The 18,396-nt window shown below is 41.0% G+C and overlaps 2 protein-coding genes across 2 annotated transcripts; both read left to right on the forward strand.

Moving 5' to 3' along the window:
- The first annotated feature begins 2,554 nt into the window (after positions 1-2,554).
- Positions 2,555-3,484, forward strand: LOC133108647 (putative gustatory receptor clone PTE03). The gene has a single exon (XM_061218273.1). The coding sequence runs from the start codon at positions 2,555-2,557 to the stop codon at positions 3,482-3,484; it is 930 nt and encodes a 309-aa protein (XP_061074257.1).
- Positions 3,485-13,921: 10,437 nt separating this feature from the next.
- On the forward strand, positions 13,922-14,848 carry LOC133107208 (olfactory receptor 8I2-like). The gene has a single exon (XM_061216154.1). It carries the CDS (start codon positions 13,922-13,924, stop codon positions 14,846-14,848), a length of 927 nt encoding a protein of 308 aa, XP_061072138.1.
- The last annotated feature ends 3,548 nt before the right edge of the window (positions 14,849-18,396 follow it).

Consider the following 18,396-nt stretch of genomic DNA (forward strand, 5'->3'; position numbering starts at 1 on the left):
TATTTTTTTTTACTAGGAACAATGCTTTCCCCTTCACTGGAACAGTGGTCTCGTGCTTTAAATATAATTAGCAGACTTAGTCTGCACACATTTTAATCCACAAGGTGGCAGCCTAGGCTATACTCATTTTTCAAAGCGCTTTAAATCGGAAATAATTATCTGTTTGTCGTTTGTGTTACAGTATTTACATTTCGCGTCTCTATCAGAAACGCGTGGAATTGCAGCACACATTTGCGCCGACTTACAAAATTTGGAGGACAGATTTTGCACGAGAACATGAAAACGTTCTTGTGAGAACGTTTCTCAAGTTCTTGTGTAGTAAACTATGTTGTCCAAAATGCTTTTGTCTTTGTCTTGTGCTGCTAGTAAGGCGCATTCCTTGCCTCGAGTGCGTAACAGGGCTTAAGGCCCGAAACATACGAAAGTATGCAAAGCCAAATGCCAACGTTATGCTCACGCACTGCAAACGCATGGCCCATACATAGATAACAAGCGGTCTTATGTCCTTGTGGAGGTAATAAACCAGAGTCCGCAAGGGGGCACTCTCGGACAGTAGCGAAAGACAAAGCCGCATAAGGTACAAATCAAAGAAGATGGCTTCACCCTGTTGTTGCCTCAGGCTGGAAACATACCTGGGTTTTCCGTTAATATATTCTGCTCCAAAATATTCTGGTGTACCCCTTTACAATGTGAAACCGGATGGCTGGATGTTGATGGTTTCCGTGCCACTTTGATGGCTCAGGGTCTGGACATTTAGTGAAGCAATGAGTACTCCATGCATTCCATACTGTACCAGAATGTATTCTAGAGCACAATCCCATAAAGAAGGGTAATATTGAGATTGGTGGAAAACACCATGTAGTTAACTTCATTAGCCTACTTTTAAGAACATGAAACATGTCCTGCACCATTGAGCATTGTGTTTCTTAACCCCATGCCACTCACCCATAGTTTAGAGCTACAAAAATGCCTTTCTGATTATGAAATTCCTTATGCTGAAATGGTTTAAAACATTGCAACCATAGTGCTGAATGGAACAAATGAATAATTAAGTATTCTGATAACGTTGAATGAGGCTCATCTACCTTGGGGAACATATTAATGTGGATACCAGTGCAAAAGACAAGCTTAAACGTTTGCAGGATCTTTAAGTTGGAGGGAATTTTCACTGTGCTATATATTCACAGAATAGTGTCATACTGAAACTGGCAGTTACGAAATGAATAGGATTCAGGTACACATGGGCTATTGTTATCTACATGCCTGTGTACATACAGGCACTTACATACATGTTGCACTGCAAAATTGGGACAATGACCGCTTTTATGTTTGTGGTCAAAATCACGCCAACAATTAAAATAAATGCAAAATTATTGCCATAGAAAAATGTTGACACTTTGTGTGTTGCCTTCTTATTATCTTCAAAATTACGAGCCTTTTATCTATAAATATAAAAAATCTGTGAGAAGCATTTTAGAGCACGACCTACTGGAAGTACCATAAAGTGCCACCAGAATCATCCACAACGAGATCTGAGATGGTTGTATATTTTCTGACATACAGTTACAGTGGGGCAAAATAAGGCCATACAACACATGCACGTATTGGTACAGGAGTTCTGAAAACAACACATTATGTTTTACTATTTAATCCCACCGTTTCCCGATAACGGTGTCTCTTAGCGTTTTAATAAGTTTAATATTTTTGAGTATTCTTGCAGTGTTTTATTCATGAAGAACACTACTTTATCTCATAACGCAGTCAAGCAGTCGCTGCATGGAGTGAATAATCGTTCCCGGATTAGCAACCTTCTAAGGGATAATTCGGTAAACACGCCTAGATAAACAACTTTAGTAAGGTATACCTTTCGAATCTTCGTAAAACACTAAGAGACACCGTTTTCGGGAAACGCGGCCCAGGAGGCTTAAGTACTTCAAATACTTTCGGATGTTTGTTTTGTCTGTTTCATGTAAGCGAATAAGAGTAATATATGTTAAAAGTCAGGTACCGTAGTCCCCGCGGACTCGTGCATACTACATACACACATTCCATGGTCGTATTTAACGGTTTCCTGTGTTCTCTTTCTCTTATTTACGGTGATTAGCTTGCAAATCTCAAAGGCAATTTATACAACACAGACAGCCTATATATACGGTGGGTATAGATAGGCATTCAATCTTCCTGCATATGACTTCCTCGTGTACAGTAAGACGGAGAAACCGAATGAAGACTTTAGCCCTTGGGCGTAACTTCACCAAATGATTTTATTATTTTGGACGTATGAAGGTTTTAATGTTACATCTGAAGAATGATTAGAGGTTTCAACCGTTCAGTTATTTGCACTTTATTCAAATGGTAAGCATTATGTAAAATCAGAGCTAGATGATTTAGAGGAAGGAAGTCTTGAAGCCTTCGTACAAACAGGCAGTCTGATCTCTGCAGACGGCCTATGTTTTTTCCCCTTTGCGGTATAGGAGAAATTAACACTGGGAAATCTGGCGCAAGTACATCTCCGTTTCCTCGGTGTTTTATACACAACTGTTATAAATCCATCATGGAGAATTCAACTGAAATAGTGTTTGTCCTCCAAGGACTGAATGGGACGATGACAAACAAACGCGCCTACTTTGCCCTTACTCTTCTCGCTTACATCTGTACTATTTTGGTGAACTTGACTTTGATTGTGACAGTTACTTTGGAGAAAACGCTGCATGAGCCCATGTTTATATTTCTGTGTAACTTGTGTGTAAATGGGATATTTGGGGCCTCTACGTTTTATCCGAAAATATTAGTGGACCTTTCATCTGATTGGAGTGTTATTTCGTACGAAGCTTGTCTTGCTCAAATGTTTGTAATATACAGCTATACCTTCTGCGAAATGACTACGCTAACAGTGATGGCTTACGACAGGTATGTCGCGATTTGCAAGCCGCTCAATTATCACTCCATCATGACGCCCCGGAAGGTGATGAAATTGCTGCTTTTTACCTGGCTATTATCCATCTGTGAATCAGTTATTGGGATGGCTCTGGTAGCCAGACTACCTCTGTGTGGATTCAACATTGAAAAGCTTTACTGCACTAACTGGGCAGTGATAAAGTTGTCATGTGTAGACACCACAATCAACAACATATACGGATACACTCTCACGTTTTCTCATATTTCACAAGCAGTACTGATCTTGATTTCCTATGTTAATATCATCAAAGCATCTGTGCGCTCGCAGGAACAACGAAATAAGTTCATGCAGACATGTTTGCCACATTTAATCACATTGATCAACTTTTTCATTGCACTCGTTTTTGACATCATGTACGCTCGGTATGGTTCCCGCAACCGCCTGCACGCTCTCCGCAATTTCATGTCCCTGGAGTACCTCGTAGTTCCACCGCTCCTAAACCCCCTCATCTACGGCCTGAAACTGAAACAGATCCGCAGGAGAATCTTTAGAATTTGCAGCCGGAAAATAGATGCTCTAAAGTGAATGTCGTTTTCACCTTCCTGTCCAAGGCTGGGGGGGAAAAAAAGATAAATATTATAAATAATATAAATATTATTATTATTATTATTATTATTATTTTTTAATATGTGCTTGAATTAATTTGCGTGTGAAGTATTGGTGTTTGAATAGTGATGAGTCTTCGAATCTGTCACGTTTACCACCTAGATTTTAACCTCGATGTTTGCATAATGAAGTTGCTTCATGGTTAAAACTATAACTCTTCTCATCATGGTTTCCAAGCGCAGATAATTGCTTGGGCGCGCAGTTTGCATTTGAAAAAAAATCACTTATCTTAAGAAAGTCATGTCTCATTTAATTGCTTATGTAAGAAAAAATATATAACGATATAAAATGCCAAAGGCAACATATCGTGTCAGAGATATAGCAGCATCAGAGTTAAATATTTCGGAAACATTCTCTTGTCAAGATAGAAGAGATAAAAAAACGTTGAATTGAATAGGCCTATATGAACATGTATGAAAACATCAGTTCCTTTTCACTCGGGGAGTTATCATTTAAACAAAATGGTCAGAAAATGAAATTATATTACTGCATACTGCGATTATTTCCAAACGCTGCTATAATATTCCACCTAGATCAGACCAGATGTACCCTACTTCACGGCCCGGTTTTACAAGTGACAGAAATTGATTCATAGAGAAGATGTAATATATAGGCTGGTGCATACATATGTCCGCATACGCACCTTGGTTCTGTGATTCGTTCATTGTTTACCATAAAACAGTATTGATTAATCTTCATGGAGTATGGGTTTTCGTAATTATGTTTCACAAATTATGTGTTACGCTGGGATATATGATGTTTGTACATTAAAGGCTTTAAAATACTGAAAGTAAACATAGCATTGTTTTTATTTTGTTGTATTCCAACCGTTGAGTAATTTCCTTAGCTCAGTTCTCAAAGCACATCCTAGGCTTTGTATATCCCTAACAAAAAATATCCTTAGCCCTCAACCGACCAACACTTTTATTGGTATCTTAATGGTAATATACACTCAATTATATTTAATGTTGTTAATGAGAGAGATTAGAGGAGAAGGACCAGAGTGGTCAAAGCTGATAGGAAGGTGACAGTAACGCAAATTACGACACAATACAATAGTGGTATGCAGAAGAGCATCGCTGAGCACACAACGTGTTAAACCTCTAAGGGGACTGGCTACAGCAGCAGAAGACCAATAAGTTCCAAAATGTTTTCACTTTGTCAAGCCACATGTCCTAAATATTTTTCTGGTTTCCACCTTAATTTGGAGTGCTGTGATGATTAGGTGATGATATATAAGACCCGAGTCAACAGCAACACAGTCCGGCAACGCAACTTAACAAAGGAATCAATCAGAATCCAGATTTATGTGGGGACAAGATATCAAATGATACATACACACAGATTTTTTGGCAGGTAAAATTATGTTCCAAATTAAAATTATTCTTCATTATAGGTCACAGAGGGTATATTTTAAATGCTTCTGTTATAAACATTGACTGTAATGTTAGAAATATGGTATTTTGGCTCATGGCACAGTAAAATGTGGGGAAAAGGTTTAAATTGTGCGATGTTGGGCTGTAACATGAAATAGGTGATGTCTGTGGGTCAGTGGCTGTACAACAGTTTAGCAGCAGCAAATACAGAGCTTGTGCATAGTATCACTGACTCCCCTGATTGAGTTCACAAATAAATATCAATATTGAGAATGAAGTTTATTGATACTGTAACACAGTACAATGCAGTAAACAGTAAACACAACAACACAAAGAGTGACATTGCACTGTATAGTTGAAATGTGACAGTACAACTAAATAAAAATGTGGGAACCAATTAACTATAAGGCTAAAGTAACGATAAAGATAAGTGCTTTAATGACGATTTACATGGAAACTGTAAACTGTAAATGGGAATGGCTGGGCAATTATAATGCCCTCTCTCCTGCAGTTTGCGATCTACACCACGTGGTGTCAGTAAGAAACCACAGAAACACATTCTGCCCCCAAGTGCCAAACCGATTGAATCAGGGGACAAGGGATTGCCATTATATGAGTTAACTGTAATTCACTGCTTTAATGTATCAATTAAGTACCAAGTAACAGGAGAAACCTGCAGACCCAGGGGTCCTCCAGAACCAGGAATGATGATCGCTGGTCTAGAGAGAATCCAGTGCTGTCTTATGGCTATACTTGGTTGTGACAATTGAACAAACATGCATTGTCAACTCTAAGCGGGAAAAAGAACAATTTATGTAATCCATGCAGAATTTAATATGGCTGATATCCACATCTAGATAGAAGGGGAGAGTTATCTTGGAGGTACACCACCACTGAAGCACCCTATGGGAGCGATTGTTTCCAAACCGGGTCGTGAAGTAGGGTGCATCTGGTCTGATCTAGGTGGAATATTATAGCAGCGTTTGGAAACAATCGCAGTATGAAATTGTACTTCCCTCTAGGGTCTTTCAGCGCACTTATCTCTGGTTATGGGTATGCACTTTGTTGTACGTCGCTCTGGATAAGAGTGTCTGCCAAATGCCATTAATGTAATGTAATGGGAGCCCCGTGGTGGTGAAATGGCCTTTCTGTGGACGTCAGAACGCACTTGTCCCTGGTTCTGATTTGAACTTGATTGTACGTCGCTCTGGATAAGAGCGTCTGCTAAATGACGAAATGTAATGTAATTAAACAAGATTGCTGGATGGCGATGGTGTCCAGGCTGCTTTTTATGCATGGACATTGAATCAATCAATTAGTCCTCCAATAATTGGATTTTAAAGAGTCATTTTTATCTACATCCCGAAATCATTACCGATCTTGCATTGAAAAGTTTGAACAATGCAAGAGGTTGTGTATGGTGCACCTTTAACGCATTTAAATACTACTAAAAATTGAATTTTATAAGTAAGTTTTTCTGTATGCAAATAAGATGAATTTTAAAGAAGGATACTTTAACAGTGGACATACGTGTGTCATACGAACCACTTTTCATGCAAGATAAATACACACATTCTATTAATCGGGACAGATTTAACAATTGCCAGTGGCATCTCGCTTTTGTAGTCTCTCCCAATTGATTTAATTAAACAGACTCTATGTAGAGAACGTTAATTCGTTGGGAAGTCTCAAAGGCCGTTACAGAATCCAGGTATATATAAAAAGTGTTACGGGCATAGCCATTATATATTTATTTGTCATGTTGAGTTAGAAACAGAAACAGTTCGACGTTCAACAGTTCAAACTGGATTTCAACCATAGACAGTTCTTTGCATTTTATTCGTATGGCAAGCATTGTTAATAGATAATAATTTCGGAGTAGGAAGTTTACGAGCATTTGTACAAATAAGCATAAGCTTTTTGCTTGCCGTCTACGCCTGTTTGCGGTACAGGAGAAATTATCGCCGGAAAAGCTACCACGGGAGAAGCATAGAACCTCCCTGGTGGTGTTTTCACATCTGAACTACCATGAAGAATTCAACTAAATTTGTGTTTGTTGAATGAGAATGAGTCAAACAAACGAACATACTTTGTCAGGCACTACGTTAGCTGTGATGGCATATGACAAGTATGTCGCGATATGCAAGCCGCTCAATTACCACTCCATCATCACGCCCCGGAAGGTGGGGAAATTTCGCCTGGCTGTTATCCCTCTGTGAATCAGGTATTGCGATGGAATGGAATTTAGACATTTTTACTTCTCATACGCAGGGCCGCATTAAGGGGTTTTGAGGCCCTGGGCTGACACACACGGGTAGCCCCAAGACAGCGACACACTCTACCGATTCTGAATATGAGCTTTACAAAGTCACATTCCGATTTGGCAGTCGGCGATGTTAGCAATCATTAGCCTCTTTCAAAGCCAAAATACACCTATTGGATGCTGCCTTAGTGGGATATATGCTACTCTAACATATATCAGTGAACACACAATTGTAACAATTTATTAACATTAACATCATGTATGGTTTTTTCTGATAATGGCAAATTACTCATTAATGTCCATAAAGTCCAGCAGCCTGTTGCACCAATATAAGTTCCAGTATAAGTTCAAACGTAGGCTAAACCGGTTGCACTAAGTAATTTAGTTCCGACGTAGAATTAAAACGTACAATTATGTGTAAAGTAATTCCAAAAACAGCCCTTGACATAGCGCATCGATTCTAAAGATTAGGGCATTTGTTGGATGCGAAATTTAGCGCAATATAAATTAGAAGCGCATTCTACACGATAGATTAACAATTTCCTTCATATGAGATTGACTTGCACTCGTTTCGTTTTGCAAACTGAGATAGGCTACAGAAAATAACCGAACTCCTCTCTGAGACACAGATGCTAACTTTTTTATGACATATTTATTTTTTAGTAACATCTGCAAATTAATAAATCATAAAATTTTATTGAATTGTTTTAAAAACAATATAGGCCTATAAAATTCAGATTTTTTTTTTGTTCCCATTTTTCACTCAGAAAATATCCCATAACATAGGAATGACAAAATATATATATTTTAAAGCTAAATCACAAGCTATTTTGGTTTAGGAACACCAAGTAAAATCATATCGCTATTCTGTATCTGTAAGTTAAGTTGTAATAATAATAAAAATAATAATAATTATAATAATTATAATAATTATAATAATACAGAAAATATGTAAATAAATGGCCTTTAAATTTTGTTTTTGGTGCTTGGTATAATTGGCACAACTGGAATAAAAATATTTAAGTGAACTACTTAAATTTGTTGCATTTGGACATGTATTGAGATGTATTGATTCATTCTAATGTGTACAGAAGGATCTCATCTGCTCAAGTTCAAGCAAATGCCTCCAAACTCATTGGACAGCACTTCATCCTACAGTAAGACTATGATCCAAAACACACTGCTAAAGAGGTTTTCAAAGGCAAAAATGGGAAAAAACTTGATTGGCCAAGTCATTCACCCAATCGGATTCTAATTGAATTTGCCTTTCATATGCTGAAGAGAAAACATAAGGTACAGTGGGGCAAAAAAGTATTTAGTCAGCCACCAATTGTGCAAGTTCTCCCACTTAAAAAGATGAGAGAGGCCTGTAATTTTCATCATAGGTACACTTCAACTATGAGAGACAGAATGGGGGGAAAGAATCCAGGAAATCACATTGTAGGATTTTTAATGAATTAATTGGTAAATTCCTCGGTAAAATAAGTATTTGGTCACCTACAAACAAGCAAGATTTCTGGCTCTCACAGACCTGTAACTTCTTCTTGAAGAGGCTCCTCTGTCCTCCACTCGTTACCTGTATTAATGGCACCTGTTTGAACTCGTTATCAGTATAAAAGACACCTGTCCACAACCTCAAACAGTCGCACTCCAAACTCCACTATGGCCAAGACCAAAGAGCTGTCAAAGGACACCAGAAACAAAATTGTAGACCTGCACCAGGCTGGGAAGCCTGAATCTGCAATAGGTAAGCAGCTTGGTGTGAAGAAATCAACTGTGGGAGCAATTATTAGAAAATGGAAGACATACAAGACCACTGATAATCTCCCTCGATCTGGGGCTCCACGCAAGATCTCACCCCGTGGGGTCAAAATGATCACAAGAATGGTGAGCAAAAATCCCAGAACCACACGGGGGGACCTAGTGAATGACTTGCAGAGAGCTGGGACCAAAGTAACAAAGGCTACCATCAGTAACACACTACGCCGCCAGGGACTCAAATCCTGCAGTGCCAGACGTGTCCCTCTGCTTAAGCCAGTACATGTCCAGGCCCGTCTGAAGTTTGCTAGAGAGCATTTGGATGATCCAGAAGAGGATTGGGAGAATGTCATATGGTCAAATGAAACCAAAATTGAACTTTTTGGTAAAAACTCAACTTGTCGTGTTTGGAGGAGAAAGAATGCTGAGTTGCATCCAAAGAACACCATACCTACTGTGAAGCATGGGGGTGGAAACATGCTTTGGGGCTGTTTTTCTGCAAAGGGACCAGGACGACTGATCCGTGTAAAGGAAAGAATGAATGGGGCCATGTATCGTGAGATTTTGAGTGAAAACCTCCTTCCATCAGCAAGGGCATTGAAGATGAAACGTGGCTGGGTCTTTCAGCATGACAATGATCCCAAACACACCGCCCGAGCAACGAAGGAGTGGCTTCGTAAGAAGCATTTCAAGGTCCTGGAGTGGCCTAGCCAGTCTCCAGATCTCAACCCCATAGAAAATCTTTGGAGGGAGTTGAAAGTCCGTGTTGCCCAGCGACAGTCCCAAAACATCACTGCTCTAGAGGAGATCTGCATGGAGGAATGGGCCAAAATACCAGCAGCACAGTGTGAAAACCTTGTGAAGACTTACAGAAAACGTTTGACCTCTGTCATTGCCAACAAAGGGTATATAACAAAGTATTGAGATTAACTTTTGTTATTGACCAAATACTTATTTTCCACCATAATTTGCAAATAAATTCTTTAAAAATCAGACAATGTGATTTTCTGGATTTTTTTTTCTTCTCATTTTTCTCTCATAGTTGAGGTATACTTTTATAAAATTACAGGCCTCTCATCTTTTTAAGTGGGAGAACTTGCACAATTGGTGGCTGACTAAATACTTTTTTGCCCCACTGTAGCTAGCCCTAAAAACAAGCAGGAGCTGAAGATGGCTGCAGTACAGGCCTGATAGTGCTTCACCAGAGAAGATGCTCAGCACCTGGTGATGTTTATGGGTCACAGACTTCAAGTGATCATTGCATGCAAAGGATGCAATAACACCAATGGAATCATAGTTTTCAAGCAAAAGCAGTGTAATTTACAAGTTTTCAAAATGCAGTGGAAGTTTTTTTTTTGATGGTAGCAGCGATTATGATATGTTATACTTTGATTTCCAAAAAGCATTTGATAAGGTACCACATGACAAACTTATTATCAAAATGAAGATGGTAAGAATTGCAGGAGGCATTTCAGAGTGGGTTCGGAAACAGTAAAGAAAGAGAAATAGGATGGATCTTATCTGAGCATGGTATTGTGGGAAGTGAAGTCCCACAAGGATCAGAGCTGGGACCACTGCTCTGCCTTTATATAGCACTTTTATCCAAAGCGCTTTTAAATGAACGTCTCTCATTCACCCATTCACACACACTCACACACCAACGGCAATGGACATACACATTAGTTATAAGGCTGCCAACCCCACGACCATGACGTGGGGTTGGCAGCGGCTAGGCACCGGAGCGTGTTCTCCAGCGTCTGGTTTGTGCATTCCGTCTGCCCATTGGTCTCTGGGTGAAAGCCAGATGAGAGACTCACAGAGGCCCCTAACAGGGAGCAGAAACGAGAAGCGAACTGGGGTCCCCGGTCAGACAAAGTTGAATGTCATGGGGCAGACCGTGTAATCTAAAAACGTGGTCTACCACCAACTGCGCGGTTCCGCTGCCGACGGTAATTTTGGTAGCGCCACGAAATGAGCCGCCTTGGAAAACCGGTCTACCGCCACCAAAATAACTGTGTTGCCTTCAGATGACGGCAACCCCGTAATAAAATCTAGGGCCACCGCCAGCCTAGAGTGGCTAACCCTTCGGGTGGCCAACGGGCTGGATATCCCTTTTGTGGGCTATGCCCTCATGGATTTTGTGGTAGGGGGCGTGAAGATCCCGGGGAAGGGGGTGATCGTGACCATAACTGGGATAATGCGGATAATGCGATCCTAGGCATGAACGTGACCGCCCACTGTTGGGAGGAGGTCGTTAGGGGTGTGCAGCCCGGCTCTCTGACCTTTTCTGCCTCTCATCAGGGTCAGGCACGCCGGGCGTGGGGTCAAGCCTTCGATGCCTGTCGCCGGGTGCGGTCCCCGGCGGCGGCCCCGCTGGAGGGTGTGGTCCGTCTGACCCGGGGGGCGGATACGGAGGTCCCGGCATGCACCGAGGTGGTGCAGTGGCTACCCGTGGAGGGGTGGGAAAAGGTGGATGGGGAGGTGTGTTTGTTGGAGGGGGTGGTGGATGGAGGTGAGTGGTAGGTGGGCCAGGCTGTGGTCTGTGTGTGCAGGGGGGGAAGGTCCCCCTCCGCGTGGTTAACGTGCACCCCTACCCTCTTTCCTGACCCCGGGGGCGCCCCCTAGCCACGGTGTCCTGCATCGCCCCCTCGCAGGTACAGGGTGAGCGTGACCTGGGGAGGTGGAGGTGGACATGCGGACTGCGCAGGCCCCCCTAGGGGTGGGGAGCCCTCTGCCTTCTCCCGAGTTGGAGGGCCTCACCCCAGAGCAGCAACAGCAGGCCCGGGGCCTACTGGAGTGGTGGTGTTCGCGGCACATGAGGAGGACTTTGGCCGGACCGAGGTAGTATACCATCCGATACCGACCGGGAATGCTCCCCCTTGTCGTGAGTGCTATCGCCCTCTGCCCCCATGTCTGTACCCGGAGCTGTGGTCCTTGGTGCAGGGGATGCTGGAGAGCAGGGTGATTGTGGAGAGTTCCAGTCCCTGGGCCGCACCGGTGGTCCTGGTCCGGAAGAAGGATGGGGCCTGGCGGTTCTGTGTGGATTACCATAAAAGCAACCTGAGAATCCTCAGTAGAAAAACGTGAAAAAAATGAGACACTGGGAGAGGAACCCCCTACATTTGCCCGCCTCTCCACCATACCGTAACGGAAGCTGTAGCTTGGGCTTCCTGACCACAGGTGTAATGGGTTGGTAAGTGGGAAAGACTGGTTGGGGAGGATTGGATGGTTGAGGGGTATCAGGGGCTGGTGCTTGTGCCTGGGATAAACGGAACTCGCTCGCTAATTGCCAGAAGGTTTCAGCAAGTCCTAGTAGCACATCCTGCTGCTGACCTAACCTGGCCAATATTTCATCCTGGCGTCGAAACACCATAGTCTGCTGCTCGGCAGTAGCAGTCTGTTGCGCACGCAACACCTGTAACCCCTGTTCCTGCCTAATCTGGCTACAACCACCTCCAGCGGAGAATCCCCCACCTCAATCACTGCACTCGTCGCTGGTCTCTCCATGTTGGCTTTTGGTGTTCTATAAGGTCGGGGACTGGCGGAGAGCCCAGAACGACTAAGGGTATCCCTTATAAGCGGACACGCGAACGTGTTCGCCACAAAACCCCGGAAGATCCTTGGAGATAACTCCGGCCAAAATAAAAGGAACAGCCCACAAAACGGCCACCGGAAAATAAAACGAAGGGCGAACAACCCAACAAAAATGAGTGCTGAAAACGAGCACTGTAACCCCAGACCGGGGACAAAATAAAATAACAACCTGGTGTAAAACATTAGGCACGAAAACAAAGAACCTTGAGGCGCAGCTCAGGAAAAAAACACAAACCAAAATACATGTACCGGGGACAACGTCCCTCACCCGAAAGCTCACACGAGCCGAAAATGAAATCAAAGAAAAACAAAGAACCTTATGGAAGGCATCAGCCGTGCAGACAGCACCAACAGGCTGAGCGTCTTCCTTACCTTTTCTTTTTGTTTTGTTTTTTAAATGAGACAGAAACCCAAACCTGCACGATACCTGACTCAATACGGCTCAGAGTCTTACCGCGTGCATACCGGCTTGGTGTCAGAGCGAACAGTAACACCAAAGCGTAGACCGATAGTCAGAGAGGGCTTTAAATACTTTTCAGGAGGTAGGCTCCCTTGGCACTAATGAGGGCCAGGTGAAAATAATAAACCCCTGGTGGTCCCGACCGGTACTACATCCCAACCCTGACATTAGTTAAATCTGCAGAGGTTACAAAACTTGATATAGACACAATCTAGCTTTTAAATAAACGAATCATTCGGTACACATTAGAGGTAGGAACATGTGAGCATTGATAGGCTGAATGGCCTGTTATGTCATTATGCTATGTTACTTTGAAGGCAGATAATGTAACTGTGGACAAACCACTTTCCATGCAAGCTAGACACATGCTCTATTCTCAGGGGCACACACCTGCGGTATCTCTCTTTTTAGTCTCTCCCTATTGGCTTGCTATAATTCAGTATACGAGGTGTGAAGGATGCTGATTGGCTGGCAAATCTCAGAGGCCGTTAAAGAATCTAGATATATAAAATGTGATACAGCGACGTAGGCATTAAGTCTTTCTGCATGCTGCTTTCTCTCGCACAGTTAGAAATAGAAACCAAGCGAAGACCTCAGCACTTCAGCTAGAACATCAGCAAAAAAAATATTTTTTTTGATGAATGAAAGGTTTTTATGTCAAATTTGAGGGTTTAATATTTACTTTTTTGCATTTTATTCAAATGACAAGCATTAACAGGTAATGATGATTTCGGATTAGGAAGTCAACAAGCATTTGTACAAACAGTCAAAGAAGCAACCTACTTATTGCTTACCGTCTGTACTTTTCCTGTTTGTGGTGCAGGAGAAATTATCACCGGAAAAGCTGCCGCAAGAACAGCTCAGAACCACCCAGGTGTTTTACACCCACCTGGTATAAAAATAACATGGAGAATTCAACTGAAATAGTATTTGTTCTACAAGGACTGAATGAGACGATATCAACGAAACGCACATACTTTGTCGTCACTCTTCTCGCTTACCTTTTTACTATTTCAGTGAACCTGACTTTGATTGTGACAATTATTTTGGAGAAAACGCTCCATGAGCCGATGCTTATATTTCTGTGTAACTTGTGTGTGAATGGAATATTTGGTGCGTCTACATTTTATCCGAAAATATTGGTGGACCTTTTATCTGAATTGAGTGTTATTTCATATATAGCTTGCATGGCTCAAATGTTTGTAATATACAGCTATGTGTTCTGTGAATTGACTACGTTAGCTGTGATGGCTTATGACAGATATGTCGCAATATGCAAGCCGCTGAATTACCACTCCATCATCACGCCTTGGAAAGTGATGAAATTGTTACTTTTTACCTGGCTGTTATCCCTCTGTGAATCAGGTATTGCGATGGGCCTGGTCACCAGACTACCTCTATGTGGATTCAACGTCGAAAAGCTTTACTGCACTAACTGGGCGGTGGTAAAGTTGTCGTGTGTAGATTCAACTATTAATAACATATACGGATACATTCTCGTGTTGTCTCACATTTCACAATCAGTACTGATCTTGATTTCCTATGTTAATATCATCAAAGCATCTGTGCGATCACAGGAAGAACGGAATAAGTTCATGCAGACATGTTTGCCCCATTTAATCGCATTGACAAACTTCTTGATGGCAAGCGTTTTTGACATCATGTACGCTCGCTATGGTTCCCGCCGCCTGCAGGCTCTCCACAATTTCACGGCCTTGGAGTTCCTCGTAGTGCCCCCGCTCCTAAACCCCCTCATCTACGGCCTGAAACTGAACCAGATCCGCCGGAGAATCTTCAGAACTTGCAGCCGAAAAACAGATGCTCTTAAGTGAATGTAGTTTTTACCTTCGACTCCAGGCTGCTAAATATTCATCTGTAGGTACTTGATTACATTTTAAACTTGTCGCTAATCTATTGGAGCTCGAAATTTTATCCGTGGCGTTCACTACATTGCTCGGATTATTTTTTTCTGGTTTTACCCTGGTATAGCCAACTTTAACTACGCACATGTAGCCTACAGGTTACAAGTAGCCTACTGTATGTGCATGGCATAGACTAGGCGGCACAGTTTTAGCCTGTGTTTGCACAATGAAACTGCTTCATGTTTAAAACCATAACCCTCGTGTGTCTGGTCGAAGATAATATGCTTCGTAAAGAAATGTCAAATGCAATATACCGTATTCAATGTAGGCTGTAAGAGAAGGTTAATATATCCCATATCATACTGTGATCTTATCGCCTGTAAAATGTAGGCCTATACGCATATCAACGTTAAATTACGCTCTATCAAAATCAAATTAGTCAGAAAACATTACTTCCTATCCAGTAAAATACGACGCATAGCATACACGTTAGATAGCCTATACGGATGGAACACGTTTATTTTCACCCAGGGAGGTAAGATTTCGTAAGTTTATGAATAATGGTCACAGCATACTTGGCAATACTGGAACCTCAGAAGTTGGGAGATGTTGTACCTGCTGGCGAGGGTGTCGGGGTCCTCCCACAGAAAAAGAAAGAGTTTCAGAGACTTTCTTTCCTGCATTCTGGTGACTTTTATCGTATAAAAACAGAAAATCAGAATCTGGTTTCCACTATGTCGCTTTTCTATGGGTGTACTGTCATTACTCGGTCTAAGAAACAAACATATAAGACCAGTACTCTGCAGTTATACCATTATAGTGTCGTGTCATTGCAGGTAGTGCAAATTGTTTCTGTGAATTCGTTCAGCTGTTAACAGAAAATTGCTCTGCGTTTTATACGTCGAGATCGTTATCCGCTGCATAAAAAACTGTTTGTTAAAGAAGTGTGCTGAAGGCATATTTAAACCATTTGTGGGTGTCAGGACTATGAGTGTAATTAGTTGTTTCTGTGGCTTTGGTGATGATGGAATGAAGTCATGAATCATTGAAAATAAATGAAAATCATTTCAATGTATAATTTCCTGATTAAAGTAAAATCCCTGTGTAACTGTTACTGTTTAATAGACATGGACAGTTTTGTATGTCTTTCTCGTTTCATACAAATCTACAAATCATCAGATGATTAATTATACAATATTCTCTTACTGATAAACATGAAAGTATTATTGACAAATATTTCCAAACACTGCTGGATACAGAGGGTTACTATGTACTGTGAACCATGGGGATTCCTCTGTCAGTTAACCTGGCTAAAGCTGCTTGAATTGTTTTCTCTGAAAGTCATATTTGAAATCAATCCAAAAAGACAGTTGCATGATTTTTTGTGCTGATTTTTGCTTCAGCGTAGAAATAAGACGGAAGCCTCTGATCCTTGCTTTCGATCAAATTATTTTTTATATTATGACTTGTATTTATTTTTAAGGAACATATGCAAAGGAAAAAAGCACAATTGTGTATATTCACATTTTGTCTCAGTGGATCATTTTTCAATTTCAATGTGATGAATGACTCAGTAGCTGCGTGGGGAGTTACAGAAGTGTTTTTCACATTTTTGTTTTATTGAATCATGAAAAAAAATATGTAGGCCTGATTATTCCCTTTTTTCCCTCAGAAAATATCCCATAACATAAAAATGACAAAATATACAGTACTGTACAAAAGTCTTGGACACCTGTATAACATTCTGTACAGATAAGATTCTTTAAAAAAAATACAATGAAAGGTCCTAAATAAACATACGATACATTTTACATTACATTTCAGTAATTTGGCAGAATAGTTAAAAACTGAATCAAATCAATATTTTTTGTGATCACCCTTCGGCATTAAAACTGCATCAGTTCTCTGAGATAGCCAACGCTGTCCTGCAGTTCTATAAGACAATCAGCAGGGAGGTTGTTCCAAGTTCCATGTTGGAGAACTTGCCACAGTTCTTCTGAAGTCTTTGGTTGGCTCCTTGCTTCTGATCTCAGACAGCCTTGATCAAGTTTTTATGTAAAAAGTAGTCAATTGCTTCCAGTATTATGTTGTTTTTTTAGTTAAATACAAAAATGTCTCTGTAAAATTAAATCTTTTGGAAAATTAACATTTGGAAATCTTTTATACTAACACACACAAAAAAAAAACTAACAAATATATAATGAAGTCTTTGGTGCCTAAGTCTTCTGCACAGTACTGTATTTTTTTAATAAAAAGCTTCTGAAAATCAGTAGATATTTTGGGTACGGAATAACAAGTACAATTTGGTAGCTATATCTGTAAGATAAGTTGGAAAAACTAAAGGAGGTACAAAAGGCTAAATTATGGGTGGTAAAAATTGGAATGTGCTCAAGTTAAAAAGACTAATAGAGTAATAGTTGATGAAAGCTTTTCAGGTTCTTGTCTATGTGCTGTAGCAGTAATAAATTCCAACAAGATGCTGGGATACATAGCCAATAGTATTGAGTATATTACATTATTGGCATTTGGCAGGCGCTCTTATGAATCTAAAGAAGTTATACATGCCTTATCCAATGCTGTTGTTAGTCCACACTATTGTGCACAGTTCTGGGGACCAGACAACAAGAAAGATATCGAGGTACTGGAAAAGGTTCAAAGGAGGGAAACCAGATTGATTCCTCACATAAAACAAACAAAGTTCTGAGGATAGACTTAAGGGCGTTCCACACAGGAATAGCTTGCCAAGACATGTAGCATAGGGGGGCGCCCTGTAGCGTAGTGGTTAACATCAGTGGTTCGATGTGTAGCCACAATAAGATCCACACAAACATTGGGCCCTTTAGCAAGGCCCTTAACCCTCCCCTGCTCCCGGTTTGTTAAGGTATTAGACACAATCTAGATTTTAAATAAACAAATCATTAGGTACACTTTAGTCATAGGAATATATGAGCATTGCTGGGCTAAACTGCCTGTTCTTGTCAATATGTTATGTTACTTTGAAGGCAGATACTGTTACTGTGGACATGTGTTACACAAACCACTTTCCATGCAAGCTAGACACATGCTCTATTCTCAGGGGTATCTATTGCCTGTGGTATCTCTCTTTTTCATCTCTCTTTTTACTGTAGAGGACGCTGATTAGCTGGCAAATCTCAAAGGCCATTACAGAATCCAGATATATAAAGTGTGATACAGTGGACATAGGCATTAAATCTTTCTGCATGCTGCTTTCTCTCATACAGTTAGAAACAGAAACCAAGTGAAGACCTTTAGCTTAAACATCAGCAAAAGATTTCTTGGAATAGGATTTAAGATAGACTTTTTTTTTGCATTTTATTCAAATGACAAGCATTAACAGGTAATGATGATTTCGGATTAGGAAGTCAACAAGCATTTGTACAAACAGTCAAAGAAGCAACCTACTTATTGCTTACCGTCTGTACTGTTCCTGTTTGTGGTATAGGATAAATAATCACCGGAAAAGCTGCCGCAAGAACAGCTCAGAACTACCCAGGTGT

Source organism: Conger conger, chromosome 13, assembly GCF_963514075.1.
Source record: "Conger conger chromosome 13, fConCon1.1, whole genome shotgun sequence".
Classification (NCBI taxonomy): domain Eukaryota; kingdom Metazoa; phylum Chordata; class Actinopteri; order Anguilliformes; family Congridae; genus Conger; species Conger conger.

Coding starts and splice junctions, on each gene's coding strand:
- LOC133107208 (XM_061216154.1), top strand. CDS start 13,922: ATGGAGAATTCAACTGAAATAGTATTTGTTCTACAAGGACTGAATGAG.
- LOC133108647 (XM_061218273.1), top strand. CDS start 2,555: ATGGAGAATTCAACTGAAATAGTGTTTGTCCTCCAAGGACTGAATGGG.